The sequence below is a fragment of the Glycine max genome, chromosome 3 (assembly GCF_000004515.6).
Source record: "Glycine max cultivar Williams 82 chromosome 3, Glycine_max_v4.0, whole genome shotgun sequence".
Taxonomy (NCBI): domain Eukaryota; kingdom Viridiplantae; phylum Streptophyta; class Magnoliopsida; order Fabales; family Fabaceae; genus Glycine; species Glycine max.
The window spans coordinates 42,715,470-42,729,454 of NC_016090.4; the positions used below are offsets into that span (position 1 = coordinate 42,715,470).

General features: G+C 35.9%; 2 protein-coding genes across 2 annotated transcripts; one reads left to right on the forward strand and one right to left on the reverse strand.

The window, feature by feature from the left end:
* Positions 1 to 297: 297 nt before the first annotated feature.
* LOC102667761 (uncharacterized) lies at positions 298 to 5,391 on the reverse strand. The gene is made up of 8 exons (XM_006577057.4): positions 5,172 to 5,391; positions 4,483 to 4,782; positions 2,398 to 4,292; positions 2,042 to 2,311; positions 1,873 to 1,953; positions 1,608 to 1,719; positions 1,447 to 1,513; positions 298 to 795 (listed from the first exon to the last, which is right to left on the reverse strand). Exons 1-8 carry the CDS (start codon positions 5,218 to 5,220, stop codon positions 693 to 695), a joined length of 2,877 nt encoding a protein of 958 aa, XP_006577120.1. The 5' UTR covers positions 5,221 to 5,391; the 3' UTR covers positions 298 to 692.
* A 918-nt stretch (positions 5,392 to 6,309) lies between these two features.
* Positions 6,310 to 9,946, forward strand: LOC100814306 (zerumbone synthase). The gene is made up of 4 exons (XM_026127913.2): positions 6,310 to 6,313; positions 7,682 to 7,722; positions 8,076 to 8,179; positions 9,061 to 9,946. The coding sequence occupies exons 1-4, from the start codon at positions 6,310 to 6,312 to the stop codon at positions 9,863 to 9,865; spliced, it is 954 nt and encodes a 317-aa protein (XP_025983698.2). The 3' UTR covers positions 9,866 to 9,946.
* The last annotated feature ends 4,039 nt before the right edge of the window (positions 9,947 to 13,985 follow it).

Consider the following 13,985-nt stretch of genomic DNA (forward strand, 5'->3'; position numbering starts at 1 on the left):
GAATGAGTCTTTTTTGCCGTATCTGAAAACCCGCAAAGTTGGTTTGTTTTTGTGTTATGTGTGCATCAGTGTTAAACTGATTGAATCAAAGAAATTTGATTCTTTATTTTCTTTTTGAGAAATAAGTGAATCTATAAGTTGATATTTGCAACTTCATGCAGGAAATTCCCTCCAAATCCTCTAGATTCATGTACAACACGGATAAGACTTTTAGATGAAGTTGGGTGTAAATTACTGTAAAGTGTCTAGAAATAATCTTTTAAATGGTATGCCAGGTGAAACTGAAAAAATCTGGCAACGTGACAATCTATAAAAAATTCAACAATCATCAATTCTACATGTGCAAAATGCAGCTGGGCTAGGCAATGTCGTGCATTTATCCAGAAAAAGAAAATACATAGACTGGATATGTACAAATTTGTCAGAATCTTCATGCTATTACTTTGGTCAAGTCATATACTACATTGAAATCACTCCCCTGCACCCAAAAGAGAAACAAATCCCCTGCTCTGTAGCTATACTTTGACGCCATTTGATTCTATTAACAAGAACATGCCAAATTAAAAGGAAAAAGAAAGACGCATTTGTAAGTAACTGCAGAAGAAGCGCTCATAAGTCAGCATCTGAGACGAGAGTGCCCATTAATTTTACGAGTTCCACCGTAGACCTGAATGACACTTTCAAAAAATCTGCTACGGTCCAGAAAAAAGGCCTCTACGCCTTCTGTAAATCTTCCCAAACCGATTCGACACACTTGGGTTATTCCTTGTAACTTGATTCATGAAGAGTTGGTGTCTGCCAAAGTTCATCATAATAATGTTAAATTTTGATAAAATTGTTGAGATGATGCGTTACTAATCACTTTATTGGTAAGACAGTAGTTTTACTTTGTCCTCAGGGATGAACAATAGGCTCGCTACATGCAAATATGCGAAAAGATTCCTACTTTGACTCCTAAGTTGTCTGAAACTTACTCATCTACATGGCATAGCGTAAGTTGTGCTTGTGAACTTATCCTCCGCAGTTGACACTCAAGGGTGTAATCATTAACTGTGATCTGAACCCACTAAAAGCCAATATAGTATATGCATCTGTTCTTGTTCACCTCTAAAGAAAATCTCACTTTATAAGATCTTTTTCCTGTGCTTAACTTAGTTTAGACATAATGTCAAAAGAGGGACTGTAATGCAAAACTACGGGTTCATACAGTAATTTCAACCCAATGTGCTTTTTGCACAATTTGAACCCAATATTCTTAGGTGTTTTTACTTCAAGGCAACAAATCATTGTAGTGGGAAAAAACTGTGCATGGTTGAGATCAAAGATGGCATTTATGTAGCTAGGCTAATATATCAAACAAGGTTAAAAGAATAAAGTAGGAAAAAAATTCCTTGTGCATGCAGAGTTGCGGACAAAAAAGAACAGAAATATGAAGGAAAAATATACCTCTCAAGTTCCAATTTTTGGATTACAATTCCGTTCAGAACAAGCTCTGAACTGTAAACTGCAGTTCCTGTAAATTTGTGTAGTCCATAAGAGTTATGAAACATGAATATACAGTGAATCATAACTGCATTATCTATCAAGATGATAGTAAAGTTCAACACCTCTCTTAAGGAAACGGTGGCATATTGCATAGTCGTCCTCACAAGAAAGAATCAACAGATCATCAAAGACATTATCATTCATGTCTGCACACACCTCACTTTCATCAACTACCTGAAGTGAGAAGACAATTTATAAATGAATTAATTTATCAAAATGTGGGCAAGGTGGGGATCACAATATATTAATATAGCCCAAACACGCCTAATATTGCAGCCACCGGTCAGCTGCAGATGTGGAGTGGCATGCATAGGTGAATATGTATACCTGGGCATGAACAGCTGTGACCAAACTTGCAACCACTTCCTTATCAGGTTTAATATGTGGCGTGATGTAGACTCTTTTACCCTGAAGAGGCAAGCAACCAGATTTTAAGGCAAATATGATGGAAGCATAAGAATTTGGGCATAACTAACAAAAGTTTATACAAGAATACCTTTAGGAGCGGCTTCTGTCTTGCTCGAGCAAGAGAAACAGGCATGTTAAAGCCTATTTCCTTTTCCTTTTTCATATCCCTCAGAATGTAATTTTTCTCATCAATAAAACAGTTGGCTTGTCCACAGCTCTCAAGCCATAAGTGATTCACGACTAATTTCCCAAGAGCCATTGTTTCCAACATATTCCTTGTGCGTGTAAATTTGTCTGCTATGAAATGTGTGGCCTCCATTGAACATGATGCAACAGATATATTGAGACGTGCCAAGATCTGAAAGGAGGGAAAATAACAAAGTCACTAGCCCTTCTTGGTAACATTTAGCATCTCCTATCTAAAACATAAAATCAATGGCTGACCTTTTTTTGCTGCTTCATAATACTGTCATCCAAATGTTGGCTAAACAGAACTCGAACATCTGTCATATCTCTTCGATGTCTCAGATCTTTCCACATCTTATCTGATGTGAACTTGGGAGCTCCTAATCTGATAAGCTCTTTCAAAACTGAAGTCTTTGGCAGGGTTTTTTCACATAGCTTTTGTTGATGCTCAGTGTATGTATGGTTAGCATTTGAAACTTTTATGCCTTTGCTTGCAGTAACTGTAGCTGGCATTTCTGATCTCGATTGTGCAATGCTTTTGTTTGATGATATTCCAACATGTGCCAGCAATAAGGGGTGCATATCAGGCAAGTTTTCTACCTTCATTGCATCACCAGCTGAACCTGGTGGCACAAAGTTTCCCTGCAACAAGCATCTGCCATCATCTGCACATGAAGCATTGCAGAGTGGACGGGTGTGAGGAAAACATGATTTATCCACATCATCTTGATCCTGTAGACTTCTAGTGGAGAAAACTTTGTTTTCTTTTCCATCAATACACACAGCTGTTGGTGCATCAAGACTGGTTCCCACATTAGCCCCCTTTCTTTTCCCTCTCGATCTTTTTGGATACACCCAAGAATCAGTCCTTGAAAAACTGCTGGTTGCAGATAACTGTGGACTAACTTGAGCCAGATGATTCAACCTGCTTTTCCTAGCAACTGTACATGAATTGGTAGGGAATTTAAGACGCCTTGTCCAAACACCAAACTTCACTGGTTCAGCCTCTAAATCATTCCCCTTCCTCTTGTGTTTAATACCCTTCTCCTTGACATTATTGTTCCCCTCTGTAAGATGGCTTTGTTGATCTTTGATTCTTGTCTGTCTGCTCTCATTGTTCCAATCTTCGGATTCTTCGGCAGCAGGTTGGAAACTTGTATGCTCTCCCAGTGAGCAAACCTCTTCAAGCGATACATGTTTACTGCACATTGTAAAACTAGTATTATTTTCAAACTGTCCCTCAGAAGATGACTTGCTTCTCATTTTTTTCATTTTCCATGATACAAGATTTGGCTCCTGCTTGCAAGCTGAGTTAAAAGTTATTTTACTAAATCTAGAAGAAGATGCATTTTTCTTATTTGATTTTATTGTGATAGAATGTAAATCAGGATTCTGAATATATGAAGAATTCTTCAGACGAGCTTCATTTTCTGTCAAGTCGCTCAAAGAGCCATCTAATGCATTCTCTGGTTGATGAGTATCATTAAACTGGCAGCCAGAAGGGGGCACAAAGGCTAAGGCATTCATAGCTTCAGCAGCTATTTGAGTGTCTAAACCAATATCATGCATGTCTTCTATATGTGTTACACTGGAATAAACATTAACATTCTCATTTATAGCAATTGGTTGAACATCCAATTCCTTTGGAGAGTTATTATTTTTAGTTGCCATTCTTGATCCTTGGCGTAACCTCTCATCACATCTATTACTTGTATTACAGTTTCCTTGTCCCTGAAGATGGCCACCTTCTTTCTGCCTTTTTCTCGTATATGTCTGTTTGTATCTTCCAAAATTTGAAGATGCTTCAATTTTTTTACCAAACATACCAGCTTTGTTGTCATGTTGGCAACTTTCAACCCATTTGAAAGGTTCTTTTTCTTCATTTTGAGTTCGAGCTTTAATTTTCTTAGCCAGATTTAGTGCTCCTCTTGCACTCAGGACATCATAAGGTGATTTCTCCCTAGTGGTCTTTCCACGATGAATTCCTTGAAACAAGTCCATATCATTTGATGACAAGTACTGATCCACAAAGCCAAGTGCAGCTTCAGTGGAATCCCCAGGCTCTGGTGAGTGAATGTGACTTAGCATTGCAGGTGGATATGAATGGTTGTTGTCATCAAAGCTGTCACCATCAACTAAAGCTCCTTTGTACCCTTCAAGCATATTATGGTCTTGAAAAGTTAATCATTCATGAAGTGGTCCATAAACAATTAGTACTTCGTGTATGGTAAGTCAAACAAGCATAACTTATAACAATGCAAAAAAAAAAAAAAAAAAAGCAAAAATCATTACAAGGACAGAAACGAGGTAACCAATATTAAAATGTACATAACAAACACATACCAGCAGTAGACTTCTCAAAAGTGGTGCCATTTGCATCTACTTGCTCCCAAGGTGACTTGGGCTGTCTATTAAGAAGTCCCTTGCCAACACCCCTATCATTCATTTCTTCGTCCTCACTGTCGAGCACTACTTGTTCATACTCGCACATCGTACCAGTTGTCAAGTCCTCCACAATCTCAGTGTTCAGATTGAGATTCTCCACCTCCATTTCAGTGAAAGGACTATTGAGCACTAAGGTGTCCTCAAAGAGCTCAGTTTCCCTAAATTGATCGTCTTCATTTGCGTCTTTAATTTTATAACCTAATCGAAGCCAAACAACATTACTGTAAGTCTAAGCTAGTTCTATGATTCAATCAATAGTCTTCAACATGCAGAACCCTAAACACAACTTTTACAATTACTCCTTAGTTATTTACATACATACATTTCCTATTGCTGTAAAAGCATTTCAACTCAACCTGATGCATACTTACAATCAGACCCATTATAGATGATCATGGAATAGAGTGTGTCGACCAGATTAAGTGCCCTAAACATTAAATTCAATACGATCAAAGAACAACCCACTCGTTGTCTTCGACTTTTATGCATCAACGGTACAAGTAATGATCAAAATCAGCGAAGTAACAGATAAATAAGTTTACTACAAAATAACAACAACAACTAAGCAAGGAAGAACGGAGGATTACCACCAGGGGGTGACGATGTTTGAGAGTGAGGCGAAGAAGCCTCAGCCATTGGAATGGGAACTCTGTTTTTTTTCTTTATTAATAATTTTTAAATCTTCTTCGATGGATAATGAATTTGGTAGTACTGAAGTTTGACTAGAACCCTAATGCAGTGATCAGGGTGCAGACAGAGAAGAATGCAAACTTGCCAAGTTCAGAAGACGCGACGCCAAATTAAAATGCCCCTCCATTTGTGTCAATAATAAAGGAAATTTTTCATTTTGATATTTTGGAGGGAAACGGCTTTGTGTTAATATTATTTTATAAAAGATTTGGAAATTTCTCGAGAAGTTTATAATTTATCACTAATGCTCTTTCTTGGCACACACGAGATAAATAAAATGAATGAAGAATAAAATAAATATTAAAAAAGTTTAGTAAAAAATAAAATAAGAAAAGATATGAGAAGACGAGAGATAGAGAAAATACATAGTTACATACACTCATTTTCCCTCTTCTCTAAGTAAGCCATATGCTCATTTTTCCTCTTAATTTTCTCATACTCTCTTCAAGGAAGGCTCGAGGAGAAATTCTACACCTTGAATGCCATTTCTTTATCTTTTTTTTCCCCACACCACTTCTTCCTCATCTTCTAACGTTTCTTTTTCATTTTATTTCATGGGAACAATGATTTTGTGCTCAGTATGTTTTTATATGTTTATATATGTCCATTTCCATATATGTGAAGATCTATTGGAAAAGCTTCAACCTTGGCCTTTTATTTTCATTTATACTTCACAAACTTTTGTTTTTGTTCTAAACATGTGCTCATTGTTTTGTGTGGTTAAATGTAACGTTTTTAATGATTCATGTGTCTAAAATGCTTTATTATTGCTTATATGTATACTCTAGCATGGAAATTAAGTGTTCATTTTGCATGATTTCTTCAATGGATTTACACGAAATTTTGGTGACAAGACGAGAGTTGTAATTACTTGGGTTAGAAATCTAGACATATAAAAATGGGTGTTACATTTAGTATTGGAGCAATTAAATCCTAGTTGACTTTGGGAATAGATTAGCCATGTTTAAGTTGTGTCAAAGAATATAATATGTATTATTCTTAGGAAAAAACTACGATAGTTTTGTTAGATAAACTATGGGTACGTACTAGGGAATATTTAACTAGGATATAAACAGTGACGGGAGATACTTAGCCAAATAATCCAATAACAGTTATGTTTTTCATAAGAAGCAAAAAATTTAAATATATTGTATATTTCAAGCACGACTCATTTATTTTAAGTGAAATTTAATTACACGTCTCTTTTCTTTTTCATTTGTATTTAACTCTGTTAGCAAGTATGTTTAAATGACCCCTAATATTTGAAAATGATAATTTAATTTATTTATTTTTTGTTGCAACCATCTATGATTTTGGAATCAAAGTTAACTTTTCAACCATACCTTTCTAAATTATTTGAGTAGGTTTTCAATATTTTTAATCTCGAGAATCCTTTATTTTTAATAGGTTACATTTTTTTTTTTAATTTATCATCATTGAATTTTGAAATATATAGACATATAAATGGCAGGTCTCATTGCTATCCAGAAAGCATAGGTGGTTTTATTGTGAATTTGGTTCTTATTTTATAAGTCGTTCAAGTAATATTATTGTTATTATAAATTTATGGATAATAATGTATGCAGTAATATGTTAAAATTTAAATATGCTCAATTATGTGCAAGACTTTCTTATTTTGGATTTTTTTAGACATATTTAAAGTTAATGTTTTATTCTGGACATTGATTGATGTATCTGCTATTTGAAACTATTAAGTTAATGTTACATATATATCATGATATATATACTATTTGAAACCATTAATTCTACTCACACCAAATAATTGTCTTAATTAATTCAAATTATAATTTTTTTATTCCTAAAAATTGAAGACAAACATTAAACGTTTACAGCAATTCTTCTACAATATAAAATCAGCTGAATTAGATCCATTAGCATTCAAATTATATTTTGAACATATCTCTCATAATTATCTTAATTGATTTAAGGGTTGCCTCACATGCATTTTGGTGAGAAATAGTATTCATTTATGATTAAGATAATTAATTTAATTAGAAATAATTGATAATAAGTATATTAATTACCACAAAAATTCATAATTAAATATCATAATCAATAAAATTACCTATTTTCATCGATAAAAAATTCTAGTGACATTTAATAATTATAAATTATATATAATAATACGGGAAATTATCTTAATTAGATATGTCATCTCTTTTTTTTATCTTTTATTTTTAAATCATAAGAATTAATATTGACTAATTTCTGCCATCATGGGACATGTATATTATTAAATATTTGTAGCCATATTGACCAAATTACCCTTGCAGCAATTTATAAGATAACCTTCTCTCTCTAACTCATGTTTAGTCCAACAGGGATAATGCTCGGAGCTTGGAAGAGTAAACCGCAATTTCCTCCAGTGTGTGTGTCTGCATTTGAGCTACTTTTTTGGCAGAAAATCATGTTAAGAATGGGTTTGAGGTTGGTTCACACTTTCTTTCTTCACATGTTTCTCTGGTTTAATCATTCCCTTTATCTGTCTTTTCAGTTTGATGATTAAAAAATTTAGTATAGGATGTTCTGCTTGGACTTTCCACTTAATCTACGGTTGAATCTTTTGAATCAGCTTTCTGTTAATGGAAATATTTTGGATTAAGTGGCTATAGTTTTCCTTACTTGTCCACTTTGTTGGGTGGAAGGATTGTGTGTAGTGTTAACAACTAGGTTAATGGAATGAATGACTTTTATTATTATTATTATTATAAGCTTTGATCCTGCATGCGGATTTTCCTCTCAGTTCTTTGATTATTTTTTAATTATCAATACTACTACAGCTTACTTGGTTTCTGGTAATTGTTAGAAACAATTCCTACATTTCATATTCAAGGGCTTTGTTTGCTGAGAGCTTCCACAGGTTCTTGTCTACTCAGACTGGAGGGTATGGCAAAGTATACATGAGTTTTTCTTGTCTTTAATTTACATTTCCTTTTTCTATTTATCCATATGGTAAAACAACCATTACGGTTGATTAGGGGATTTTTTTTGCAAAAACAAGAAACGGGGGCGAATGAATGAATATAAATATTCATATTGTATCAAGGCACATATCCACGATGCATGCTCGATAAGTTTTTAATTTATAGTGTTTTCACTCCAGTCCTTTCATTTTCACTGTTACCACTCACTCACATACTTACACAGCATTTGAAGGCTTTTGGTGTGTACCTGATAGATTCATTTAATAAATGCATAGAAGTCTTATATGAAGATACTCACTTCTTTAGCACACAGTCTGCTAGACGTTTTTACTTGTAATTGAGACCTTGCATTTTAGTTGATATAGTTCCTTTCATAATATGAAATGGATTAGCTGCTTTACTATTTCTTCAGCTCTTTCTCCTTGCATCTGAGAATCATGCCGTGTATGTGCTTGGAGAGAACTATAGAGGTGAGCAATGAATATAGTTTCATACTGGCATACCAGACTTTGATGACACATTTAAGACTCTACAACCTTTTATTCCTGAATTTCTGATTCCACCAATTATTAGATACATATCACATGATGCTCAATATACTGCAAATGTTATCAAAAGGATCTTTGTACTTTATGGCTTTAATTCACATTTGATGTGGGAATAATTATAAATCCTCCTACAAAATCTTCCTACTAATCCTCCTTACCAGATGAAGTATTGGATGCATTTTAAAGTTTCCAAGACATTGAACGTATTTACTTTTTCATTTAATACGTTCTTCATAAAGTGTTAGAAAGATTTGTAGGATGATATAGCATTGCTCTTTGATGTGGTGGTTCAGGAAGCTACAAGACAAGGTTGCGCTGATCACAGGCGCAGCTAGTGGAATAGGAAAAGCCACAGCTACAAAATTCATCAATAATGGAGCCAAGGTTATTATTGCTGATATTGATCAAGAGCTTGGCCAAGAGACTGCAAAAGAACTAGGACCTAATGCTACTTTCATAGCATGTGATGTTACTCAAGAGTCAGACATTTCCAATGCTGTTGATTTGGCCGTTTCTAAACACAAACAACTTGATATCATGTACAACAATGCAGGAATAGCCTGCAGAAGTCCTCTAAGCATTGTTGACTTGGACCTGGAACTGTTTGACAAAGTCATGGACATAAATGTTCGTGGCGTTGTGGCAGGCATCAAGCATGCAGCACGTGTAATGATCCCACGTGGAAGTGGGTCCATTCTCTGCACAGCAAGTGTCACAGGTGTGATAGGAGGGGTGTCACAACACACTTACTCAATATCCAAGTTTGCAGTTGTGGGCATTGTTAAATCTCTGGCTTCTGAGCTATGCAGGCATGGAATCCGGGTCAATTGCATATCACCTTTTGCCATCCCCACTCCTCTTGTCATGGGAGAAATGAGTCAGATATATCCTCATGTTGATGCTCAGAGACATGAGGACATTGTTCACAATGCTGGTGTCTTAAAGGGAGCAAATTGTGAACCCAATGATATTGCTAATGCTGCACTTTTCCTTGTGTCTGATGATGCCAAATATGTTAGTGGACACAACTTGGTTGTGGATGGAGGTTTCACATCTTTTAAGAATTTGGACTTGCCTGCACCAAATCAAGTGCAGTAGGAGTTTGTACAAATTATATTTTAGATAAAGGTAACAATGTTAAAATTAAGTAATTCAATAAGAGTGAGTCAATTGAATTTATTTACTCTTCTTGTTAGAGAACTATAAAGTCCTACATGGGACAAATAAAGACAAACAAAGAAGTATATATAAACATGGAGGAATTCATATATGATGCTTGAGTATTGACCCCAAATGATATTAGTTTCACACCCCACCAAAAGGTTGGGATACCCATGCAAGCGTCGAGGGCTAGCTTAAATGCTTGAAGGCACCCTAAACAAGCATGATAACATAAGGAATGTGTATTTTACTGTTCTATACTTTTATTCAAAAGAAATGAGAGAAAGAGAACCGTTGTTATGGGACTTTCTGTTGAATTTGGTCCCATTCCAACAGAAGACGCATTTGCAAGAATCATTCTGCTTTTTTGAGAGAATCTATCCTTACATCCATATGGTAGATCTTTCCCTGAGGTCGCGTGTGATAAAGCTTTTGATCTTTCTATTGAACAAAATGTCCTGAATACACACATGACAATTTGTCTTGGATGGCTGGACCATTGTCATTTCATGTCCTTCATTATTACCTTATGATATAAGAATAATATCTTTCATGTTTAACTTTAGATTTTTAAGCATATAAAAAGATGCTTTAGTTATAGTCAACTTTGAAAAGATGATAAATGCTTTTGATTCTCAGAGTACATCTTATTGCTTTCCTCTTGCTGATGTGATTAAGCTTACAAATGTATTATAACCAATCAGCTTTCCATTAACTGGCCTCTTTATTATAGCACTTACAGCACCAATGGACTACTTGACAAAGGGAATCACTGTTTAGAAGGTACTTAAAAACTAGCATAAGTTAAATCAGCCTAAAATCTGTCAAACGATTGAAACAAAATCCTTACAAATCCCATGCCAGAATTTCCTACTTCCAACGTGGGAGTCAAGTTCTGTAGCTTGCGATTGCAACCTTACAGAAAGTGATGAATTCCACTCTACTTACAAGGGACCTGCACTAACTTACCGGTTCTAGGTCTCTAGGATGGCTCATAGTCATTACGCTATTAGAGAAAATGACTAGGATCAGTTTTTGTTTTATGCAATATAGTCTTATTCAAGATTTGCTCAAGAACCCATTAATTATACAAACAAACAAAAAAAAAGTGATGGAGGCATGGTGACAATAAAATATTGATCCCAATTTGCCGGTTAAATAGCTCCAGGGGAGAGTAGCAGTAAAACCAATGTCTCTACAAATCAATCCATCACTTTCTTCTCCGATACTAACCTGCCTTAATAGAATATGTGGACAAAGATTCCACAGCATAGTTAGATGTCTTATTCAGTTACTACTCATAAACACGATTCTTGCCTATTTGTCTTGCAGACTTCATTCATTCCTAAGAAAGTACCACTCAAGGTATGAATTTCTTGCCTTTTTTTTTTCCTTCAAAAGTATTTGAGAGAACAATTTCGGTTCATTTGATGAATGCTAGTTCTTGAATAGACTCGAGAGAATTTGAAGGTTGAGCATTATCGACAAAATAATAACTTCAACAGATTCCACGAAATTACTGAAAAGGAACCCTATCTCCATCCATACCAACTTAGTGTATAACATGAACACACTGCTTTATGAGATTCATTTCCTTTTCAGGAAGCTCAGAAATGGACACCATAGTACTCAAAGATAAAAAAAAATCCACCAAATGGCCTACACTACAACATTTCCCAAGGATTACAGTAAAGAAGCCAAGAAAGAAACAAGATTGTACTATGACCATATCAAAGCAATCAAATTCAATTTGACTGGAAGAGCCGTTGTATCCGTTGGGCAATGAGATCAATAGCAGCATTAGCTGATGAGTGATGAGAATGCCCCATAGAAACTCTCTTTGTAATTAATAATCTCCAATTCACGGGCCATCTTTAACAGAATCTCACCCAAGTCTGTTTGCTTCTGTAGCAGAGAATTGTAGTATGAGTTGGCAACAACTCTTAGCATGAGTCTGTTAGTGAATCTGTTATTTGTTAGTTACAAGCTGTTAGCATTTCAGTTTTTTTTCTGTTATACCAGCTTTCTTCTTTTTCTCCTTTGTATAAATATCATTCACGTAAGCAATAATAAAGCCATGCAGTCATTTGATCATTCTCCTGAATAAACAATATTACTTTCTCTCTCTCCCTTCATGGGCATTAAATGCTTTCACATGGTATCAGAGCTCTTTTCATAAAGAGCTCTGCTGCGCATTCATAACCAGTTTTTCTTTTCTCTTCACGTTGCTCACTATGAACGAATCAACACCAAACATAGAGAGCTATCTCTATCTACATCCAAGCGAGAATCCGGCAGTAGCTCTCGTATCACCAGCTTTAGACTCAAGCAACTATCACTCATGGAGCAAGTCCATGATCACAACACTAAGCGCCAAAAACAAGGTGGAGTTCATAAATGGGAACGCACCAGAGCCTCTGAGAACCGATAGGACTTACAGTGCGTGGAGTCGCTGCAATAATATGGTAGTGTCATGGATAGTGCACTCGGTATCGGTCGCGATCAGGCAGAGCATCTTGTGGATGAACAAAGCTGAAGAAATATGGGATGATTTAAAGTCACGATACGCGCAAGGAGACCTCTTGAGAGTCTCGGATCTTCAACAAGAAGCTTCATCAATGAAACAAGGAACTCTTTCTGTCACGGAGTACTTCACCAAACTTCGTATCATCTGGGATGAAATAGAGAACTTCAGGCCCGACCCTACTTGTTCTTGCACCATCAAGTGTACATGTTCAGTTCTTACCACCATCGCGCAACGTAAATTAGAAGACCGAGCAATGCAATTCCTATGAGGTTTAAACGAGCAGTACAATAATATAAGATCACACGTGTTGCTCATGGAACCCATGCCCTCCATACCAAAGATCTTCTCATATGTAGCCCAGCAAGAACGACAACTATCAGGTATCAATTCCCTTTCGAATCTAAGCCTTGAATCAAAAGAAAATGTTTCTATTAATGCCGCGAAGGTTACTTGTGAATTCTGCGGACGAGTTGGTCACACCGAAAGTGTTTGTTACAAAAAACATGGAGTACCCACCAGTTATGAAGGGAGAAGCAAAACCTATAGCAGAAGTGTGAAAACATGCACTCATTGTGGAAAAATAGGACACACCATTGATGTGTGTTACAAGAAACATGGCTATCCCCCAGGGTACAAGTTTGGTAACAGCAAAGTAGTCAATAATATCATGGAAGGAAAAACTGTGAATGATCAAATGCAACGACAAGAGTCTCATGATTTGGTTCATTTTTCACCTGAGCAGTATCAAGCCTTGCTCGCCTTAATACAACAGCCATCTTCAGGAAGCTCCATTCCTACCCAACCCCAGGTTGCATCTATATCCTCATGTCCCACTAACACTTCACCAGGTATAATTCTTTCCCTCAAAATCACAAAATCTAGCTCCTGGATATTAGACTCAGGAGCTACTGACCATGTTTCATTTTCTTTGACCAATTTTGATTCATATCACCAAATTAAACCCATTCTAGTTAAGTTACCAAATGGACACGAAGTTCATGCCACCCACTCGGGAACCGTCCATCTCACCTCTTCAATTACATTGAAAGATGTTCTATACATACCTTCTTTTAGCTTTAATCTCATATCCATATCCAAACTCATTTCCACAAACAGCTACGAGTTAATCTTCTCCTCTAATACTTGTGTTTTGCAGGATATCAACACCAAAGCGAAGATTGGTACAGTTGAAGTGAGTCATGGGCTTTATCAGCTTACCTTGAAACCATCACATTCAAGAACCATATGCTCCGCCATTACCCATCCAAAATGTAATGTCATCCCTATAGATTTGTGGCATTTTCGTATGGGTCACCCCTCTATAGAAAGATTGCAAGTCATGAAAGCTTATTACCCTTCATTGCATAATAACAATAAGAATTTTGTATGTAATACGTGTCATTACGCAAAGCATAAACGAACACCCTTTCCATCAAGCACTTCTCATGCATTCAGCATTTTTGATCTCATACATATAGATATTTGGGGACCTTGTTCCAAAATTTCTATGCATGGGCACCGTTATTTCTT